The 18,640-nt window shown below is 41.4% G+C and overlaps 1 protein-coding gene across 1 annotated transcript in view; it reads left to right on the top strand.

The window, feature by feature from the left end:
- Positions 1 to 18,640, top strand: part of LOC140454429 (NACHT, LRR and PYD domains-containing protein 3-like) — a 58,036-nt gene that overhangs the window by 13,489 nt on the left and 25,907 nt on the right. Inside the window, exons 7-9 of the mRNA XM_072549150.1 lie at positions 1,880 to 1,966; positions 8,380 to 8,547; positions 11,548 to 11,634. Of these exons, the coding sequence (XP_072405251.1) occupies positions 1,880 to 1,966; positions 8,380 to 8,547; positions 11,548 to 11,634 (342 nt within the window). The remainder of the gene's footprint in view (positions 1 to 1,879; positions 1,967 to 8,379; positions 8,548 to 11,547; positions 11,635 to 18,640) is intronic.

The following is an 18,640-nucleotide window of genomic DNA, read 5'->3' as shown; positions in this document are numbered from 1 at the left end:
TGCTGTTTTAATGATTCCAAATTATTCATTGTCTAAGATAGGACATTGATAGGATCTTACACATTGGGAACAGGCTCTGATAAAATTCTCAATGTTAAACAACAGGATTGTGTAACAGCCCACTCCCATACATGAGCATCTGCTGGGACTTGGAGACTCCTAGAAATTCCCTTGAAATATAACAATAGCGGCACCTGCAGTAAATATGCAGCCTGCTGAATGGAGAATAAATTAGGAAATCACCCCATTTCTATGAACCAAGAGAATAGCAATATTTCAACAATGCAGTAACAGGAATTAAAATTTCTTGCTTGCATAAGCGGAATGGATTTTTAGCAGCATTTAATATGGTTTCATGATATTACTCATGACAAAGCAGTTCGAAGTTCAAAATGATGTGCAGTTATATTGTACCAGCCGCATTTAATTCGTGGAAAATTGTGAGATTGTCATAAATTCCAAGACTTCCAAGGAACATCCAAAATGAGAGGAATTTTCCAAAACTTGGCAGGGCCAGTCACTGAGCTTCTGGAGATTAATTATTATTGAGGAATGATACTGATGTGAACAAAAAGAGAGAGTTGAATTATTTTTCCTGTTCTCTTCTGTCTTTAATAAAGGGAGTTTTAGTATATTTTCTTATGTATTTTTCTTTTGTAATTAGCTGGGCTATTTCTCCCAAACTCCATGTTTGTGAATTTTAATTCTTAAATGACTCTAAAAAGTGCTCAAGAATTAAATTAAAAAACTGACTTTATACAAGCTGGCAACTGGCGATAGAGCACAACAAATGCATTTGTAAGCATATACAGACTTGTATACAGACATAAGAAAACAGGAAGAGAAAAGGAGGCAAAACAGTAAAAATATGAGTTACTTGAGGAAATAAGGTATTGGCATTAATTCATGTGAATTCGAGCCCAATAATTTGATGTCCAAAGAATGTCTCCAGTTAGCTAGTAGTAATTCTGCTGGTGGACTACAGTTGAAGGTGCAGCAATAAAATTATTTTATGTCGGGTACTAGTTTACTTTGCAGGTGATATAAAGGCTTCTCACTAGAAATAAAACTTTTGAAAAACTATGAGCAGTTGACGTATAACGTTACTAATTGAAACTCTAACTCCCCCTTTACACAAAAACACAGACAGAATAATTAAACAAAGGAGTTATGGATGGAGGGAAAAGCCATGTAGGACAATTGTTCCTGTCTATTGAGGTCACTGAGACGATCTTTTGCCAAGACTTGTTATTCTTCAGTCACTCTTCTCTAGGTTCACTTCCTATGAAGGAGGCACTAAATGATTGATGCACAAATTGTAAGGTCTCTGAGTTATTGTTTAAAACTGATACCTTGCAGCACATGTTGATGAAAAATAAACTGCTACTTCTCAGGCGTTAAGTATTTTCTACTACAGAGACACATTACATCCTCTTCAAGAGTTTTGAAAACTTTTGCAGTGTTGCTTACATCCACAAGCTGTTCAACTCTCCAGGAGCCATTTGCACATTTGCGGGCCCACAGTTGGCCCTTGTCATCCACAACTGGTCACAACTCCACAAACCAATCAGCAACTTGTTGCAGGCTGAACTGCATTTTGTACACTTTCTGTGGTGCCAGCCAGTCTTCCTTACTGATTGAACAAAGCAGCAGTGTGAATGCCACTTTCAGTGAGTAGTAGTGACTTACTTTTGATGCTACAATCTCTTCCACAACTTTTTCTTGTAATTGTTTTCTATGTCAGTCCATAATCAAAAATACAGAAAAAGCAAAAGATAATACTTGTATGCTTAACAGAAAATGAAAACTCACTCCTGTTTTTCAGCTTCCTGATGAAAATTCATTTCTATTAATGCATTTTCACTATCTCTATATTTAGACTGGGTGATAATAATCTGGGAGATTCTGGAGTGAGATTACTGTGTGAGGCTCTGAAGAATCGGGACTGTAAAATAGAGATACTGGAGTAAGTACCAGAGTGAGAGAATTTTCACACTAACTGGATGGCTGACATTGTTTATTATCATCATCATCAGGAACAGTATTACCTATAATGTTACATACCATATGTATTTGTAATAGTATTAAAATGGGCATGAGCCAGGATGCAAAAAAGACAATATTGCATTTGTTGGTGGTAATGGGAACACCTGATATTGAGATCTATTGCTGTAATATATCATTGCAACTGCATCTGCATGAAATTACAGTCGAAAGCAAAGGAAATGCTGCATTGAATTATTTTATGGCTTGTCCATAAAAGCTGACTTTTAAATTTTTGGTTAATGATCAACTGCAAAGAGAGTCAACAGGTTTAATCTTACTTCCTTCTGCCTCAGTATCAGTTTGAACTTGTGTCATAACTGGTTTCTGTCTCTGAGACCTTGTGCGTTTTCTTGTGCTGTCATTCCAGTCTTGCCTCATTAATTATTTAGTATGCCCTAAATGCTCATCTTGCCTGTTGCCAGTCTGATTTCACCCGCTGCCACTGCCCACATATCGTAGAATGGACTAGCATCCCTGGTGCATCTTTAAAATGTAATTGCGCAGCCAGACAAGCAGTGTCAGTTCAGATCTGCCCTTTGCAAATCCTGACATTTATCCCAGACATAGCACCTAAGGGGAATTTGGCTCCCGCCTTTATAGATAGGTGACGGAAGATCTGCTGAATGGGGTTGTGCAGATGATGGCTGCGTTTGTTGCTGGAAAAAGGTAAAAACAATGACTGCAGATGCTGGAAACCAGATTCTGGATTAGAGTGGTGCTGGAAAAGCACAGCAGTTCAGGCAATATCAGAGGAGCAGGAAAATCGATGTTTCGAACAAAAGCCCTTCATCTATTCCCGAAATGTTGATTTTCCTGCTCCTCGAATGCTGCCTGCACTGCTGTGCTTTTCCAGCACCACTCTAATCCAGAATCTGTGGTGCTGGAAAAGCACAGCAGGTCAGGTAGCATCTGAGGAGCAGGAAAATTGACATTTCGGGCCAGAGCCCTTCATTAGGTGTGAGGCTGGGAGCCTCAGGACTAGAGTGATAAATTAGAGGAGGGTGGGGGTGGGGAGAAGGTAGCTGAGAGTGCAATAGGTGGATAGTGGTTGGGGTAAAGGTGATCGGCCAGAGAGGAGGGTGGAGCGGATAGGTGGAAAGGAACATTGACAGGTGGGACAGGTCATGAGGGCGGTGCTGAGCTGGAAGGTTGGAACTGGGGTAGGGTAGGTGGAGGGGAAATGAGGACTCAAGACATCTTTTGTGTTCGTTCCTCATAGCGCTTAATTCCCCGATATTTCTCTGGGAAAATAAGTTCCTTGTATTTCAGTTTTAAATAAATTTTCCCTAAGTCCCCTAGTCTGAGATTCCCACAAGCACGTTGATTTTCCTGCTCCTCTGATGCTGCCTGACCTGATGTGCTTTTCCAGCACCACTCTGATCTAAGCTCTGGTTTTCAGCATCTGCAGTCCTCACTTCTGCCGACCAATATTCCACAAGTTTACTGAATGAACTCTTTTGAACTGCCTCCAATGCTGATATCTATTTTCTTAAATATAGGATACAAAACTGTACACAGTACTCTGGCTGCAACCTCACCAACATCCTGCATAGTTGTTGTAAAACTTCCTTAATTTAAACTCCCTCTCCCCAGCAATAAAGATCAAAGTTCTGTGGGTGTTCTTCATTACTTGTAACCTTTTAATCACTCCTTAATCCTCAAAACTACATCATGATCTCACTTCATCTGTAATCATATTCCCCATCGAGGGGAATATCTCTTCAATCATTACCTGAGTGATAGTTGTGAGTAAACAGTTTTGTGAGAAAGAGGCTTCACCCACATTGCAAATAGTAATGCCCAAACAATAAATATTTACCTGGCTCAACGGGGGCCTCCTGAGAAATATATCTGAATAGCTTCCATGTCTCTGTTGATCGGAGCTGGTACAACATGGGGTCCTTGATTGGTGTTCCCAGGTCATACTGTGCACAGAAAATGGATCAATAGTGTTTCACTATATCTCTTCCTATTCCGTGCCACTACAAGAATCTGACTTTCCTCCTCAACATGGCTTCCCTCCCATCCAGTATATTTCTGTGGTATGAGGATGTTAAACTGAATGCAACATGGTGCTGCCACCTTTCCTCTCTTCATCAGACTCATCTGTGCCTTTTTGCAATTCCTTGTTGTTGCCATTGTTTTTAATCCTTCCCTCTCTTCCACATCCCGCTTAAGTAAAGGATATTCTACTCTAAATTTACAGTTTCCGCTTCCTCAAACTCAATTGATGCTGCTGTCACTTGTTGCTTACGGCCTGTTTCAACTGTTGCTTTGTGTCACAGCTGCCTGTCAGTTGCAGAACTGGATGAAATCTGTTCCCTTCCGATATGCTTTAATCATTATTGCTATAGCCTCGAGTAGTCCTCTAGCAGTTTTTTCGAATTTTCTAATTGCTGTCTTATGCTCTAGATCTGTCTGTCTCTTATGTCTACCCGTTCCCTCAACACCACCTATCATACAGTCATGTAGCAAACCAGAGGTATAGCTACTGTCTGCTAGCCTGTTGAGTATGACAGCACATCTAGAGTAATAATTTGTACCTAATATTCTAACTTGTTGTGAAGGTTTTTTTTATGTCCACAGTTTATTGGCTATGCCTAGTTGCCCTTGAGAAGGTGTTGTTGAGCTGCTGCCTTGAACTGCTGCAGTCCATCCTGTTGGTAGATCCACAATGCCCTTCGTGAGGGAGTTCCAGGACTTTGACCAGTGACACTGCAGGAATGGTGATACATTTCCAAGTTAGGATAATGAGTGTCTTGGAGAAGAATTTGGAGGTGGTGGTGTTCCAATGTACCTGCTTCCCTGTCCTTCTAGATGGAAATGGTCATGGATTCTGAAGGCGCTGTCTAAATATCTTTAGCAAATTTCTGAAGTATATGCTGTCAATAGTACCCACTGCTGTTTTGATGCATTAGTGAGTGAGGGAGTACATGTTTGTGGATGTGATACCATTCAAACAGGCTGTTTGGAGGTTGGGTTTCATGTGTAGTTGCAGCTGCACCCACCCAGGCAACTGGGAAGCATGCCAGCTTGACTTATTTCTTGGAGATGGTGGAAAGACTTTGGGAGTTAGGAGGTAAGTTACTTGCAGTCATACAACCTAGCCTGTAACCTGTTGTTGTAGCCACTATATTTAAATGTTGAACATGTTAAATTTCTGGTCAATGGCAATCCCTAGGTTGTTGAATGAGGGTGACACCATTGAATGTCAAGGAGCAGTGGTTATTTTGTCTTTTATTGGGGATGGACATTGCCTGGTATTTGTCTGATGTGAACGTTACTTGCCACTTGTTAGTCCAATCCTGGATATTGTCTGCTCTATTCACGAAACATTCGCTTCTCCACTTCCTGATGCTGCCTGACTTCCTGTGTTCTTCCAGCCTTCTGCTTGTCTATCTTGCTGCATTTTGGACATGTATTTGACGAGTTACAAATGGTGCTGAACATTGTGCACTGAGTGGGTGTCACTGAGTAGGTATAGTACTCTCACTTGATGACACCTTCCATCACTATACTACTGATTGAGAGTAGATTGATGAGATGATAATTCACCGAGTTGGACTTGTCCTACCTTTAACATATAGGACATGCTTGGACAGTTTTCCACATAGAAGTGGGGATGGATGGCTAATGCTGTGGCTGCACTGGAAGAGCATGGTGATGGTGTTTCTGGAGTATAAGCCTTCAGTATTGTTGTCGCCATGTTGTCAGGGCCCATAGCCTTTGCTGTCTGTCATTGGCTGCCTGCATGTATCCATGTGACAAAGCTTTGACAGAACATACAGCAGCCTCATCTGCAGGAAGGACTTTCATTCTCAAAATCCAACAGATCTGTGGCTGCCACAAGAATCCCTCATGACGATGGAAGCCCCCACAAAACCTACACATTGTGGCAATCTGGGTGCTTGAATTATTCAGATTATCTCTTTGCCATCAGGCTTAGTACTGGATGACAGGAGATGATAGTTTAACAGAACTGTCACTGAACTAGCAGTCCAAAGCATGACCATCATTTACAATGCTTAAGATCGGTGGATGACAGAATGCTGCTCACTTGTCTGGATCAGTGCTGGTCCAATAACACTTACAGCTTGACATCATCCAGGGATGAAAGGAATCCACTCACTCCATCACCAATGCACTGTCTTAGCTGTGTAAACTGTATGGAAGATGCACTGTTGTTACTCATGAGCACTTCTTACAATTGGGACACCGATATCACAACATCTTTACACGCTACAAGAACAAAGACAGCAAATGTGTGAAGTCAGCACTGTCTGTAAGTTCCCTCCAAGGCACCATCCTGACTTCGAACCACACCTCTATCTCTTTGCTGTCACTGTATCAGCATCCTAGCACCACTTACTGAACGGCATTGTTGATGTATCTACACCAGATGGACAGCAGCAAGCTAAGAATAGATCGCAAATTCTTGTACAAAGACAAGTGGATGGGCAACCAATACTGACTTTGCCAGATACGCATAAACAAATAAATAAAAGCAATCTGTACTGACTGAAGGACACTTGGGCCAATGTGCATCTATGTGGAACACGTGCAGAGGAGAGAGACACCCAGTAGACATCCTATTTCCTGTTGTGCTGTGCTCTGTGTAACCTGGAGCTACAGTGGGAAATGTTTTGAACAGTGAGTTCTATTGCTTCTTAAACAGTCAGGAGCCAGAATCAATCTTAACCAGAGACTACCTAATGAAGAGTTTCATGGACCACGCTGTCAGATGTGTGCAAGGGAGACATAAGATTCAGTAATTTCAACTGAGGGTGACTCTCACATCAATGTAATACATTGTCCACCTTTGTTAGCAATGGTGCTGTTCTTTGAATGTCTTTACTATCTCTTGAACCTCTCGTGATATGAAACACAGAAACTAGAAATGTTTTGGGATCATTTGGTGCTTTCCTTCTCATTTCACTGTTTAAAAGAGCCAGTGAACTCTTAAAGACCCAGAGATGAGGAAAATTGAAAGGTTTTTTTTGTCATGTACTGTCTCAGAATTAATTGAAAATATCTACAGAGGAAGGTGACATTCAATAACAATGTACAGTCAGATGAAATCTAAGGGCTTCAGGAGGAAGATTTTAAACAAATGCTTGCATGTACACCGATATTCTACCTCTGCAATATCAGCTGGGGTGGTGACAAAATGCTCATATCTTTCCTCCATAGATTTTGATAAATCTGCCTCTCCTCCAGCTGCCTATAGCCTGGAGGATGCCTACAACCTGAGAGGCTTCCACATGGAACTTCCTGGCTCACTAGAAGCGCCTGTGTGACGCATCCCCAACCAGATGCTGTAGGCAGCTGCTGTTACACCCAGTCAGGGCAAACTGGACCCTCCCTACCCGTGCTGATGACTCCGAGCTGATGGAGGTGCAATGCTGCTGCTGAGGTATTGCTAATGGCTGGACAGGGATGTTTTTTCTACCAATTTTACTTTTGTCATTGGTGGCATGCCAGACCTTCAGTTTATCCTTGTAACCTTTTCCTGACGACATCAGTTCATTGATCTTTTTTGTCATTGCAACTGGATGCCCAAGCTTTCTCACCTTCTTAACAGTCTTTAGCTGAGCCTGCCTTGATTGCCTTGATCTTCTCCTCCAGTTTTGGTAGAACAGGTACTGCTGCAGCTTGAAGGAGGATCAATGAATCCAGGAGCCACCCGAATCTAGCTGCTGCCATTTGAGCTCTTTGTTAGTAACCAGTGATCCCCGGCTGCTCCTTCAAGAGCTGTTGTTTGAAAGTACTGCTGACTGCCTTTAAAAGTGGCCCCATCATTGCCTGAACCAGGACATTCTTTGCTCATACTGAATGGATGACTCTCCCCTGCCTGCCAGCTGTTAATTGTCCAACTCTGATAATATTATATTCATGACTCTATCCCTACCCTACACACGAGGCCACACCTCCTCATTCCAGACAAATTTCACAGCTTCCAGTTATATCATGACCCTTCAACACCAGCACTAATGGCACTCCTGCTCCAGTGGACTTAACTCATTATCCATCCTAATAAGAACATGATGATGTTTCTGCTTTGCACCCCTATTATTTTATTTAATTATTTCTGCACTGCATTTTGTTCTTTCATTCCCTCCCATTCCCCTCCCCTGTCTTTGTTATTAAACCCTTTCAATTGCAGCTTTTTCCATTTCTAATGAAAGTACACAGCACTCAAACATTAATTTCACAGGATCAATACAACTTTTGTTCTGAATTAAATTTTGAGGACTTCGTACTGTACATTATTGTTGTCATCAAGAGCGCTGTATATTTACCCATATTTCTTATTTTACTGTCAATAATCCCTAGATTGGCTCTTAACAAACTCACAGATTCCTGTGCCAAAGATCTAGCCTCTACTGTCAGTACAAACCAGTCATTGATCCATTTGAATCTGGGGGGAAACTCCTTCACAGATCGATCTGTCTCGTCTCTCCTCCGTCTCATTCAGACCTGTAAGAGTCTACAGGGGATCGAGTGAGTATTTACATTAATTTTTAAAATAACAAATAAAGTATGAATGGGATTCATTACATTTTAAATAAGTATTATTGAAATATTAATTTCAGTTAGATGAAAAGAAAAATATTTATTTATTTGCAAGACTAGAATTCACCAATGCGGTGAAAAATTATCTTAACTATACTAGCAATTATAACATCAATTGTGGGTGGCACGGTGGCACAGTGGTTAGCAGTGGTCAATTCCTGCCTCTGTGTGGAGTTTACACATTCTACCCGTTTGCTCTGGTTTCCTCCCACAGTCCTTTGCTGGTTAGGTGAATTAGCCATGCTAAATTGCCCATAGTGTTAGGTGTAGGGGAATGGGTCTGGGTGGGTTGCTCTTTGGAGGGTCGGTGTGGACGTGTTGGGCCGAAGGGTCTGTTTCCACACTGTAAGTAATCTAATCAACTTTAAGCTGCGCAGATCAGAAGGAAGGACGACTAAAGTATCATGAGAAATAAAACACTGGTTCCTTACAACGAAAGGGAAGCATTTTAAATTAGACAATTACATAAGTTGATTTTTTTCTTATTTATTTATATGGATCACAATTTAGTTAAAATCAACCTACTGCTGTAAAAACTCCAAATCACTAATTGTCCAGCACATTGAAAGGATCTTGCTAATATTCTGATAAAATTCTCAATGTTGAGCAACAGGATTTTCTAACAATCCTGGTCAATTCCTGCCTCAGGCAACTCTCTGTGTGGAGTTTACACATTCTCCCCGTTTGCTCCGGTTTCCTCCCACAGTCCAAAAATGTGCTGTAAGCATTTGTAAGCATTTGTTGGGAGTTGGGGGACTCCTAGAAATTCTCTTGAAATATATCAAAAACTACACCAGCAGTAAATATGTCGCCTGTTGAATGGTGAATGAAATGGAAAACTCCCCTTCCCTGCAAACCAAGACAACAACAATATTTCAACAATGTAATGACAAAAAATAACATTTCTTGCTGTTATAAAATTCAGAGGAATGAATTTTATAACAGCAATTAATATGATTTCATGAGAATACTCACCCTGAAATAATATGAAGATTGAAATGACATGCAATTATAAAGTACAATGAATTACCACTTTATCATTTAATTCATGGAAAATTGTGCCAGTCTCATATATTTCCAGATATAGGAACATTCCAAAACTTGGCAGGGTCAGTCGTGAGCTTCTGGAGATTAAATCTGATCATTGAAAATTGTTAGTAATATGAACAGAAAGAGAGAGTTCAATTAATTTTGCTGTTCTCTTCTGTCTGTAACAAAGACAGTTTTAGCTTATTTTCCTTTTGGATATAAGCCTGTCTTCCCCAAAATCTATTTCATGATGCTCACTTTTTAAACGACACTGAAAAACTCTCGGATTAATACAAATAGCTCTGATGAAGTGTCATCTAGGCTCAAAACGTTACTGTGCCTTTTCTTCGTGGATGCTGCCTGACCCACTGTGATCGCCAACATGTTTGTTTTGTGCAGATTCCAACATCCGCAGTAGCTTGCTCCAGCACAGAAAGCTGGAGGTGACTGTATACAAGTAGGTGACTGGGGAATAGAAGGAGTCAGTGAGGTCTGCAGATGCTGGGGATCAGAGTTGAGAGTGTATTGCTGGAAAAGCGCAGCAGATCAGGCAGCATCCGAGAAGCAGGAAAATTGACATTTTGGACCAGAGCCCTTCATCAGGAATGAGGCTGGGAGCCTCAGGGGTGGAGAGATAAATGGGAAGGGGGTGGGGCTGGGCAATAGATCAAAACAGATGCATATGCAAGTGCGCATTCACTTGTGTACAACACAAGGAAGCAGGAAGAGAAAAAGAGGAAAAAAATAAGTTAAAATAGTGAATTACTTTAAAAATGTAAGATATTAGTATTGATTAATTTGAATTCGAGTCCAGTAATTCAATGGCCAATGAATTCTAGAAGTAACAAAACAGAAGTTGCTGAAAAGCTCAGCAGGTCTGGCAGCACCTGTGAAGAGAAATCAGTCTGGTGACCCTTCCTCAGAATGTTTGCAGTAAGCTAATAGCATCTCTGCTAGTGGATTACAGTTGAAGGTGCAGCAATAATATTATGTTTTGTAGGGTATGAGTTCACTTTGCAAGCGATATAGATGATTCTCACACGAAATACAACTTTTGAGTAACTATGAACAGTTGATGCATAACTTTACTAATTAAAATGCTATCAGTGTGATGAAACTCTGACTATACACACAAACATATGTACAGACATACCAAATTTTAAAAAGTGGTGTTCTGGATAGAGGGAAGAAAAAAAAACAGGAACACCATAAAATAGCCTCTCTCCATTGAGGTCACAGAGATCATGGAGATCACGTTCTTACTACCAGGACTTGCTGTTCTTCCATCACTCTTTTCGAGGTTCCACTTCCTTGCAGAAGGCACTGAATGACTAATTGACAAATTACAAAATCTCTGAGTTATTGATTAAAAGTAACACATTACAGCAAATGGTGACGAAGAATAAGCTGGCTTTTCTCAAGCTTCAAATATTGTCTATTACAGAGAGATACACCACCGCCCCTTCAAGATAGTTGATCATTTCTGGCTGTATCATTCACATCCACAAGCTTTTCAGTTCCCCAGGAGCCATTCACAGGTGGCTGACTGGTGACCTTTATCATCCACAGCTGGTCACAACTGCACAAACCAAGTAGCTACCTGTTGCAGGCCAAATCTAATTTTGTACACATCCTGTGCTACCAGCCTGTCTTCCTAACTAATTGCACAAAGCAGCCATGGAAATGCCAGTTATAATGGTCACTTGCTTTTTGATGCTGCAATCTCTTCACAATTTTGAGTTTTAACACTGTCTTTTTCCAATTTCAGTCAGTAATCAAAAACTACAGAAAAAAAACAAAAAAAAATTGCATATGAACAGAAAATCAAAATCAGCTCAGTTTTTCTGCCTGCTGGTGAAAGTTCAGTCCATATTAACACATTTTTTTCATTCTGTTTAGCCTGAATGATAATTATCTGGGAGATTCTGGAGTGAGATTTCTGTGTGAGACTCTGATGAATCCAGACTGTAAAATAGACAGACTGGGGTAAGTACCAGAGTGAGAGACTGTTCACAATAACTTGATGGCTGACATTGTTTATTATCATCATCATCATCATCAGGAAGTGTTATCTATAATATTACATATTATAGGTATCTGTATTAGTATTAATATCAAGTATTGGTGGTGAAAATGGACATGGGCCAGGATGCAAAAAAGACAATATTACATTTATTGTTTGAACATCTGATATTGAGATCTAATGCTGTAATATGTTAATATAGCTGCATCAAATTACAGTTGCTGACAAGGGAAATCTGAAATGAATTACTTTATGGCCTTTTTTTGTAAAAACTGACGTTTTAATTTTTGATTAATGATCAACTGTGAAAAGGCCAAATCTTTCAAACTCTGGTTCAGTGTCAATTTTGTCATATTTCATATAGGGTTTCTGTCTCTGAGACATTGTGCTGTTTTCGTGTGCTGTCATTCCCAATCTTGCCTCGTTAACTACCCAGCCTGCCCAGAGAGTTCCCCTCTCGTCTGTTGCTAGCTCAATTTCACCACCTGCAACAGCCTGCTTATCGTAGAATAGCCCAACGTTTCTGGTGCACCTTTAAAAGGGAAATGCGCAGCCAGACAGTAAATGTTAATCCAGAACTACCCTTTGTAAATATGACATTTCCCCAAACATAGCAGCTAAAGGGGAATTTGGCACCCTGTTTAAACTTAGGTGACTGAAGATCTGCTGAATTGGGTTGTGCAGAAGAGCAGCCATCCTCTACAACTGATAGTTGGCCACAATACCAGACCCTGCCAGCCTGGTCTGAGGATGCCACCTGGACCAGCATGGTCTCACTCATCTGGAGGAATGCCCTTCACTGTAGGAGGAAGAACAATAATTTTCTCTGATCCACCACAGTCAATAACAACTCTCTGTTACCTCATACTCACTCTGTCTCTGCTCCTGCATGTACCTCACACCCATTCTGAAACTCACTATTGCATGCACCATCCTCCATCACTCACTCTTCCTCAGCCAATCCCCCACATCTTTAACCCTGCATGGCCTCTGTGCTGTCTACTCAGCAGGCCACACCACACTTTCCCCCAATAACTGTGCCACCCATTCCAGTTCCTTCTCTAAATTCAGCAGAAAATCACCCACAATAAGACAGTCAGACTCAAGGCTGCCTGATATTCAGCTCCTCACCCCTTAAGTGGATAGGATCCTGACTCTGACCACCCCAAGTGGCTGACTGACCGTGTCCCAGCTCCTGGACTGGTATCAGAGGCTGCCCTGGATTCTCCCTTGACAATGCACCTCTGGCATAAATTTATTTGCTACACAACGGAGCAATAAGCAGGAGTGTAAGCTTGGTATATTTGGCTGGGCAAGGCTAAGCAGGGATACACTGAGCAGCTGAATAGCACGTAGTGAGTTTGAGCCTAAGAGGTAATCTAGTCCAATCCATCAGCCTGGTGCCTATCACTGAGCACAAAGCCTCTTTGTGGCAGGATTGCAGTGATAATCTCTGGTGTGCCTGAGATGCAGCTTTAAAGTGAACAAGCAGATTGTGAATGGATCACAGCTGTGTCACATTGATGCACTTAATGAGGCTGATAACAAGAAATAATCTCCTTTACGTATTCGGCATTTTATCACTTCTTAGTGAGAATCTCTTCTCGACACTGAGAAAGTTCCAATAAGCAAATGTTAAGATAGGCCTCGCTAGCGTTCTTATGTGACTCTTCCAGGTTTTTTTGTTGTGGTCCACATTTTTCAGGGCTCTTTACGATTCTGTTTTTGTGCAGTGACCTTTATTCAGAACTGGTAAAAGCTCTAATACGTAACCGATTTTAAGCATGTAACAATTGCACCACACAAATGCCAGACAATGACTATCTTCAATAAGAGACAAGCTAAACACTAACCTGTAATATTCACTGAGTTACCATCACTGGATGCCCCACTGTCAATACTGTTAGGGTTACCAGTTGGCCAGACACTCAACTGGATTTGCCACATAAGCACAATGTCTACAAGAACAGGCCAGAGGCGAGGAATCATATGGAGAGTAACTCACCACCTGCCTCCCCAAAGCCTGTCCACCATCTACAAGGCACAAGTCAGGAATGCGGTGAAATACACTTGCCTGGATGGGTGTGACACCAGCAACACTCAGGCTTGACAGCATCCAAGACAAAACAGCCTGTTTAATTGTCAAATCATCCACAACTATCCACTCCCACCACACAAACACTCGATGGCAGCAGTGCATATTATCTCAAACAACCTACGGCACGTGGACTGCAGTGGTTCAAGAAAGCAGCTCTCCTCCACCTTCTCAAAGGCAATTAGGAATAAGCAATAAATGCTGGCCAGCGACAACACCCAGTCCCATGAATAAATAAATGAAAGTATACTTAGTCAATGAGTGTGGAGAGGAAGGGCAAAGCAAAGTGAAATGTGAATAATAGAAGGGAAGGAAGGTGACATAACAAAATCCAGATGACGCAAAACAAAAAGGGGATAAAATACCAGAAGGCTTGAGGATGAGTCCATATGTGGTGGAAGCAATGTGGGAGAGGGACGCAGGGAGAGTAGACAAACGTTGTAATTGGGATTGCATAGTTAGAGACAAAGACACTGTTCTCTGTGAACAGGATCAAGAATGCCAAAGGTTGTGGTGTTTCCCTGGTGCTTGGGTTTGGGATATCACATCTGGGCCACAAGGGAACTTGGATTGGGAGGGGTAGGATCCAGTGGTTGTGGTCCATGCAGGTACCAATGACATAGATTCTGCTAATGGAGTATGACTAACTAGGAGCTAAACTGAAAAGCAGATGATGTCTGGACTACTACCTGAGTCATGAGCTAATTGGCAAAGGGTCAATGAGATGAAGCAGGTAAATGCTTAAGGTAAGATGGAACATTACTGACTAATTAGTCTAACCTTGGCCGTAGGTAAGATCACGGCGTCCATTGTGAAGGATGAGATTTCTCTATACTTGGAAATGTATGGTAAAATAGGGTGGAGTCAGCATGGTATCATCAAAGAGGTTATGCCTGGCAAAGCTGTTCAAATACTTTGAGGAAGTAGCGAGCAGGTTAGACCAAGGATAACCAATGGATGTTATATACCTGGACGTCCAGAAGGCATTTAACAAGGTGCTGCACAGGAGGCAATAGAGTAAGATAAGAACCCATGGTGTTTGCAACAAGTTGCTAACATGGGTGGAAGCTTGGCTATCTCATAGAAAGCAGAACATGGGGGAAGAAAACATCCTAGTCAAGGTGAGAAGTAGTGTTCCACAACGCTTATTGTTGAGACCACAAATTTTCACTTTGTTCATTTAATGATCTAGATGAAGGAACTGGGGGTAATCTGGCTATGTTTGCAGATGATACAAAGATACGTAGAAGGGAGGTAGCATTGAGCAGGTGGGGAGGATGCTGAAGGATTTGGACAGGCTAGGAGATTGGGAGTTTGGACAAATAAGTTGCAGATGGAGTGCAAAGTGGGAAAGTGCGAGGTCATGCACTTTGGAAGGAAGAATAGAGACATAGAGTACTTTCTAAATGGAGAGAAAATTCAGAAGTCTAAGTGCAATGTGACTTGGGAGTTCTAGTCCAGAATTCTCTCAGGAAGGATATATTGGTCCTGGAACGTGTTCAGAAGAGTTTCATGTGAATGATCCCAGGTATGAATAACCTAACATATGAGGAACTTTTGAGGACTCTGGGTCTATCCTCAATGGAGTTTAGTAGGATGGGGGGTGTGATCTAATTGGCCTTGGATATTGGGAAGATGTTTCTGTTGGTAGGAGAGACTGGGCAGAACTTGAGAGTAAAGGGATGACTTTACTTTCAAACAAAGATAGGAGACACTTCTTCAACCAGAGAGTGGTGAATCTATGGAATTCACTGCCACAGAAGTCTGTGAAGGCTAGGTCACTGAGTATGTTTATGATGGCAATGAGTTCTTGATTGTAAGGGGGGAATCGCGGGTTATTGGGAGAATTGGGTTGAGGAACACACAGAACATAAGACATAACAGCGCAGTATAGGCCCTTCAGCCTTTGATGTTGGTTTCACAGAGTGGCGCAATCTGAAGCCGATCTAACCTACACTATTGCATTCTCATCCATATGCTTATCCAATGACCATTTGAATGCCTGTAAAGTTGGTGAGACCACAACTGTTGCAGTCAGTGTGTTCCATGCCTCTACTATTCAGAGTAAAGAAACTACTTCCGACATCTGTCTTATATCTATCACCCTCAATTTGAAGTTATTCCCCCTCGTGCTAGCCATCACCATCCGAGGAAAAAGACTCTCGCTGTCCATCCTATCTAACCCTTTGATTATCTTATATGTCTCAATTAACAAACCTCTCAGCCTCCTACTCCAGTTACACTGAGACTGTCAGCTCCCTTAATAGGTTATGGATAATTAGAAGCGGAACTTCATTAGTGTGAAATGAAAATGAAAGACAATCATAGGTTTCACTTTCTTGGGAAAACATTCAGGATCTATTAAAGACCCTGGAATGTTTGTCAGCTTTACGCAGTGCTCATTGCTAGTTGATCTTTATAATAGTCACTGGGTGAATGTCAGAGCAGTAATTTGCAGAACATGGTAGGAGTGGAATATACACGGGTCAACTGTTAGTACCTGGAAATTAAATGCCAAAGCAGTCAGGAAGTATGGAATTCGTGAAACGGCAACGCTGTGGACTTGAGTTTCTGGGAGATAAAACCTAATAGACAAAGCAGCTATCAGCCAGAACTTGGTTACCATAAAGTTCGCTCAAAGTATTTGTCATTTGAAGGAAACAAATAAACATCTTCTCATACACTGTCACACTAGCCTGAATTTCTATTTGATTGTACCAAATTTGATCATCACTGCAGATTGTGAAATTTCAGGGAAATCAGTGTCAGACCTTCTGATGTTAGACATTGAGTTTGAAATCATGAGCTGGCTGCGTATGGTGAAGATATAACTTGTCGCAAACAAATGTATCCAATGCTATTACATTGTCCAGGTGAAAAAAAAAAGTTCCATATGCCTTCTTTAGCACCTTTTCCATCTGCCCAGCAACTGTCAAGCCACATCTGGACATGTAATCCAATGTTCCTCATGTCATCCACTACCTCTCAAAACCCTCCTATTTATTGTGTATTCACTTACTTTGTTTACGCTCCCCAAAGTTTAACCTCACAATTCTTCAGAATAAGTTTAATTTGTCATTATTCTGCCCAGTCAATTAAACAGCTGATATCATCCTGCAGTCAGTAGCCATTCTCGCTCCTATTAAATACCTGACAGTTGTTGTATCATCCTTACATTTCCCAATCACGTCTTCCACATTAAAACTGAAATCACTAAAATATATCACAAGCATCATGGGAGCTAGAACTGAACTGTGGAACACTGCTGAAAGCTACTTTCCACTCACAAAAACTTCCAACAACACTTATCCATTGTTTCTTATCACTGAGTCCATTTTAAATGTAATTCATCATGTTCCCAGTATCCCATGGGCTTTATTTTTTTAAAACAGTTTTCTGTGTGGGACTTTGTCGAATACCTCACTAATACCTATGCCAACAACATGCACTGTGGGACCCACATCCCAAACCTTCTTGGTAGTCCCACAAAAGAAATCAAGTTCATACGACAAGACCTTCCCTTAACAAATCTATGCTGACTCTCCCTCATCAATTCAAAACATTTCAAGTAGGAGTCAATTCTATCACTCAGTATTGGTTTCTTTTTTTTCTCCAAGTTCAGACTCATCAGCCTATAATTATCTCCCCTATCCCTCACATACTTTCTGAAAAATGGTACAAAGTTTGCAGAATTGCAATCCTCTGCTACCTTGCCTGCACCTAATAAAGTTTGGAAAATAATCCTCAGAGCATAACTTGCTTTAATAGACTAGGATATAATTTAACCAGTTCTGATGATTTATCCACTTTCAGGGAGGTCTGTTCCCCTGGTAACGCCCCTCTCATTACGCTTATTTTGTCTAAGGTTTGTGTAATCTTCTTAACTAAAATGTCTGCATCTTCCCCCTCTGGGAAGACAGGGATAAAATACTCAAGAAACATGTACACGTCTTCTGTATCCAGTCATGAGTGACTATGTCTGTCTCTGATGGGCTCAACGTCCACACTCCCGGTATACTGATAAAACATCTCTGGATCCTCCTTAATCCTTCACAAACTCGATCCGATCTCCCAATTTTCCCTCCCACTTCCCCCTGCGCACTCCCGAAACAACTGTATCCAAGTCACCCTTTCTTGACATGCGCACAGTATACTGCTGTGGCCAGCCAGCTCAGAGTCAGTCCCCGAAGTAAGGAGATTCTGAATGTCCTGTGTATATTGATCAGCCAGATCCCTGATTGACGCAGGTTACCAATCCCAATAAAAGATCTCATTATTGATAAGATCCACTTGGTTCTAATCATTACATTTCCATGCTCCTTGAAGCTTCCTAAGGTGTTTGTCTTTTTTGAGATTATCATAAACTCTAATTTTCTTCCTAATTTGACCCTGTTTGCCTCTGGATAACTTTTTACCTTTGTGGGGACATGTCTATCTTGCCTCTGATTTGTCACAGACATTCTTTTAAGAAGCTGCAATCAGTCCACTTTTGCCAGAACATTTCCCAGCTTTACTGAACTGGGAGTGAAATTGCCACCCAGGTTGAAGCAGTCTCACTTATCTGAGGGCATAGAATACCTTAGGAAATAAATCTCTTCTCCATCTGTGAGTCCAAACTATTTTCTCTGCAATATCTCACTCTCTGCCTCTGCTACTGTATCCATGTCCCACTGAGGCTCATGCTCAACCATTCTCACAACTGCCTGCATCTTCCCATACTCGCTCTCACCCACCCCAACGAATGAGCTCATTGTCCCAACATGCCTTCTGTGCTGCTTGTTCACTTGTTTGGGACACCTCCACACCGGCACCAAAAAAGTAACGGCTTGGTCATCCATGACTTATAATATCTGCCTGTTCCTCATTTCAGGGAA

Source organism: Chiloscyllium punctatum, chromosome 29 (genome assembly GCF_047496795.1).
Source record: "Chiloscyllium punctatum isolate Juve2018m chromosome 29, sChiPun1.3, whole genome shotgun sequence".
Taxonomy (NCBI): domain Eukaryota; kingdom Metazoa; phylum Chordata; class Chondrichthyes; order Orectolobiformes; family Hemiscylliidae; genus Chiloscyllium; species Chiloscyllium punctatum.
Note: the sequence above shows the minus strand (reverse complement) of the source record. Positions and strands in the feature narration are given on the sequence as shown.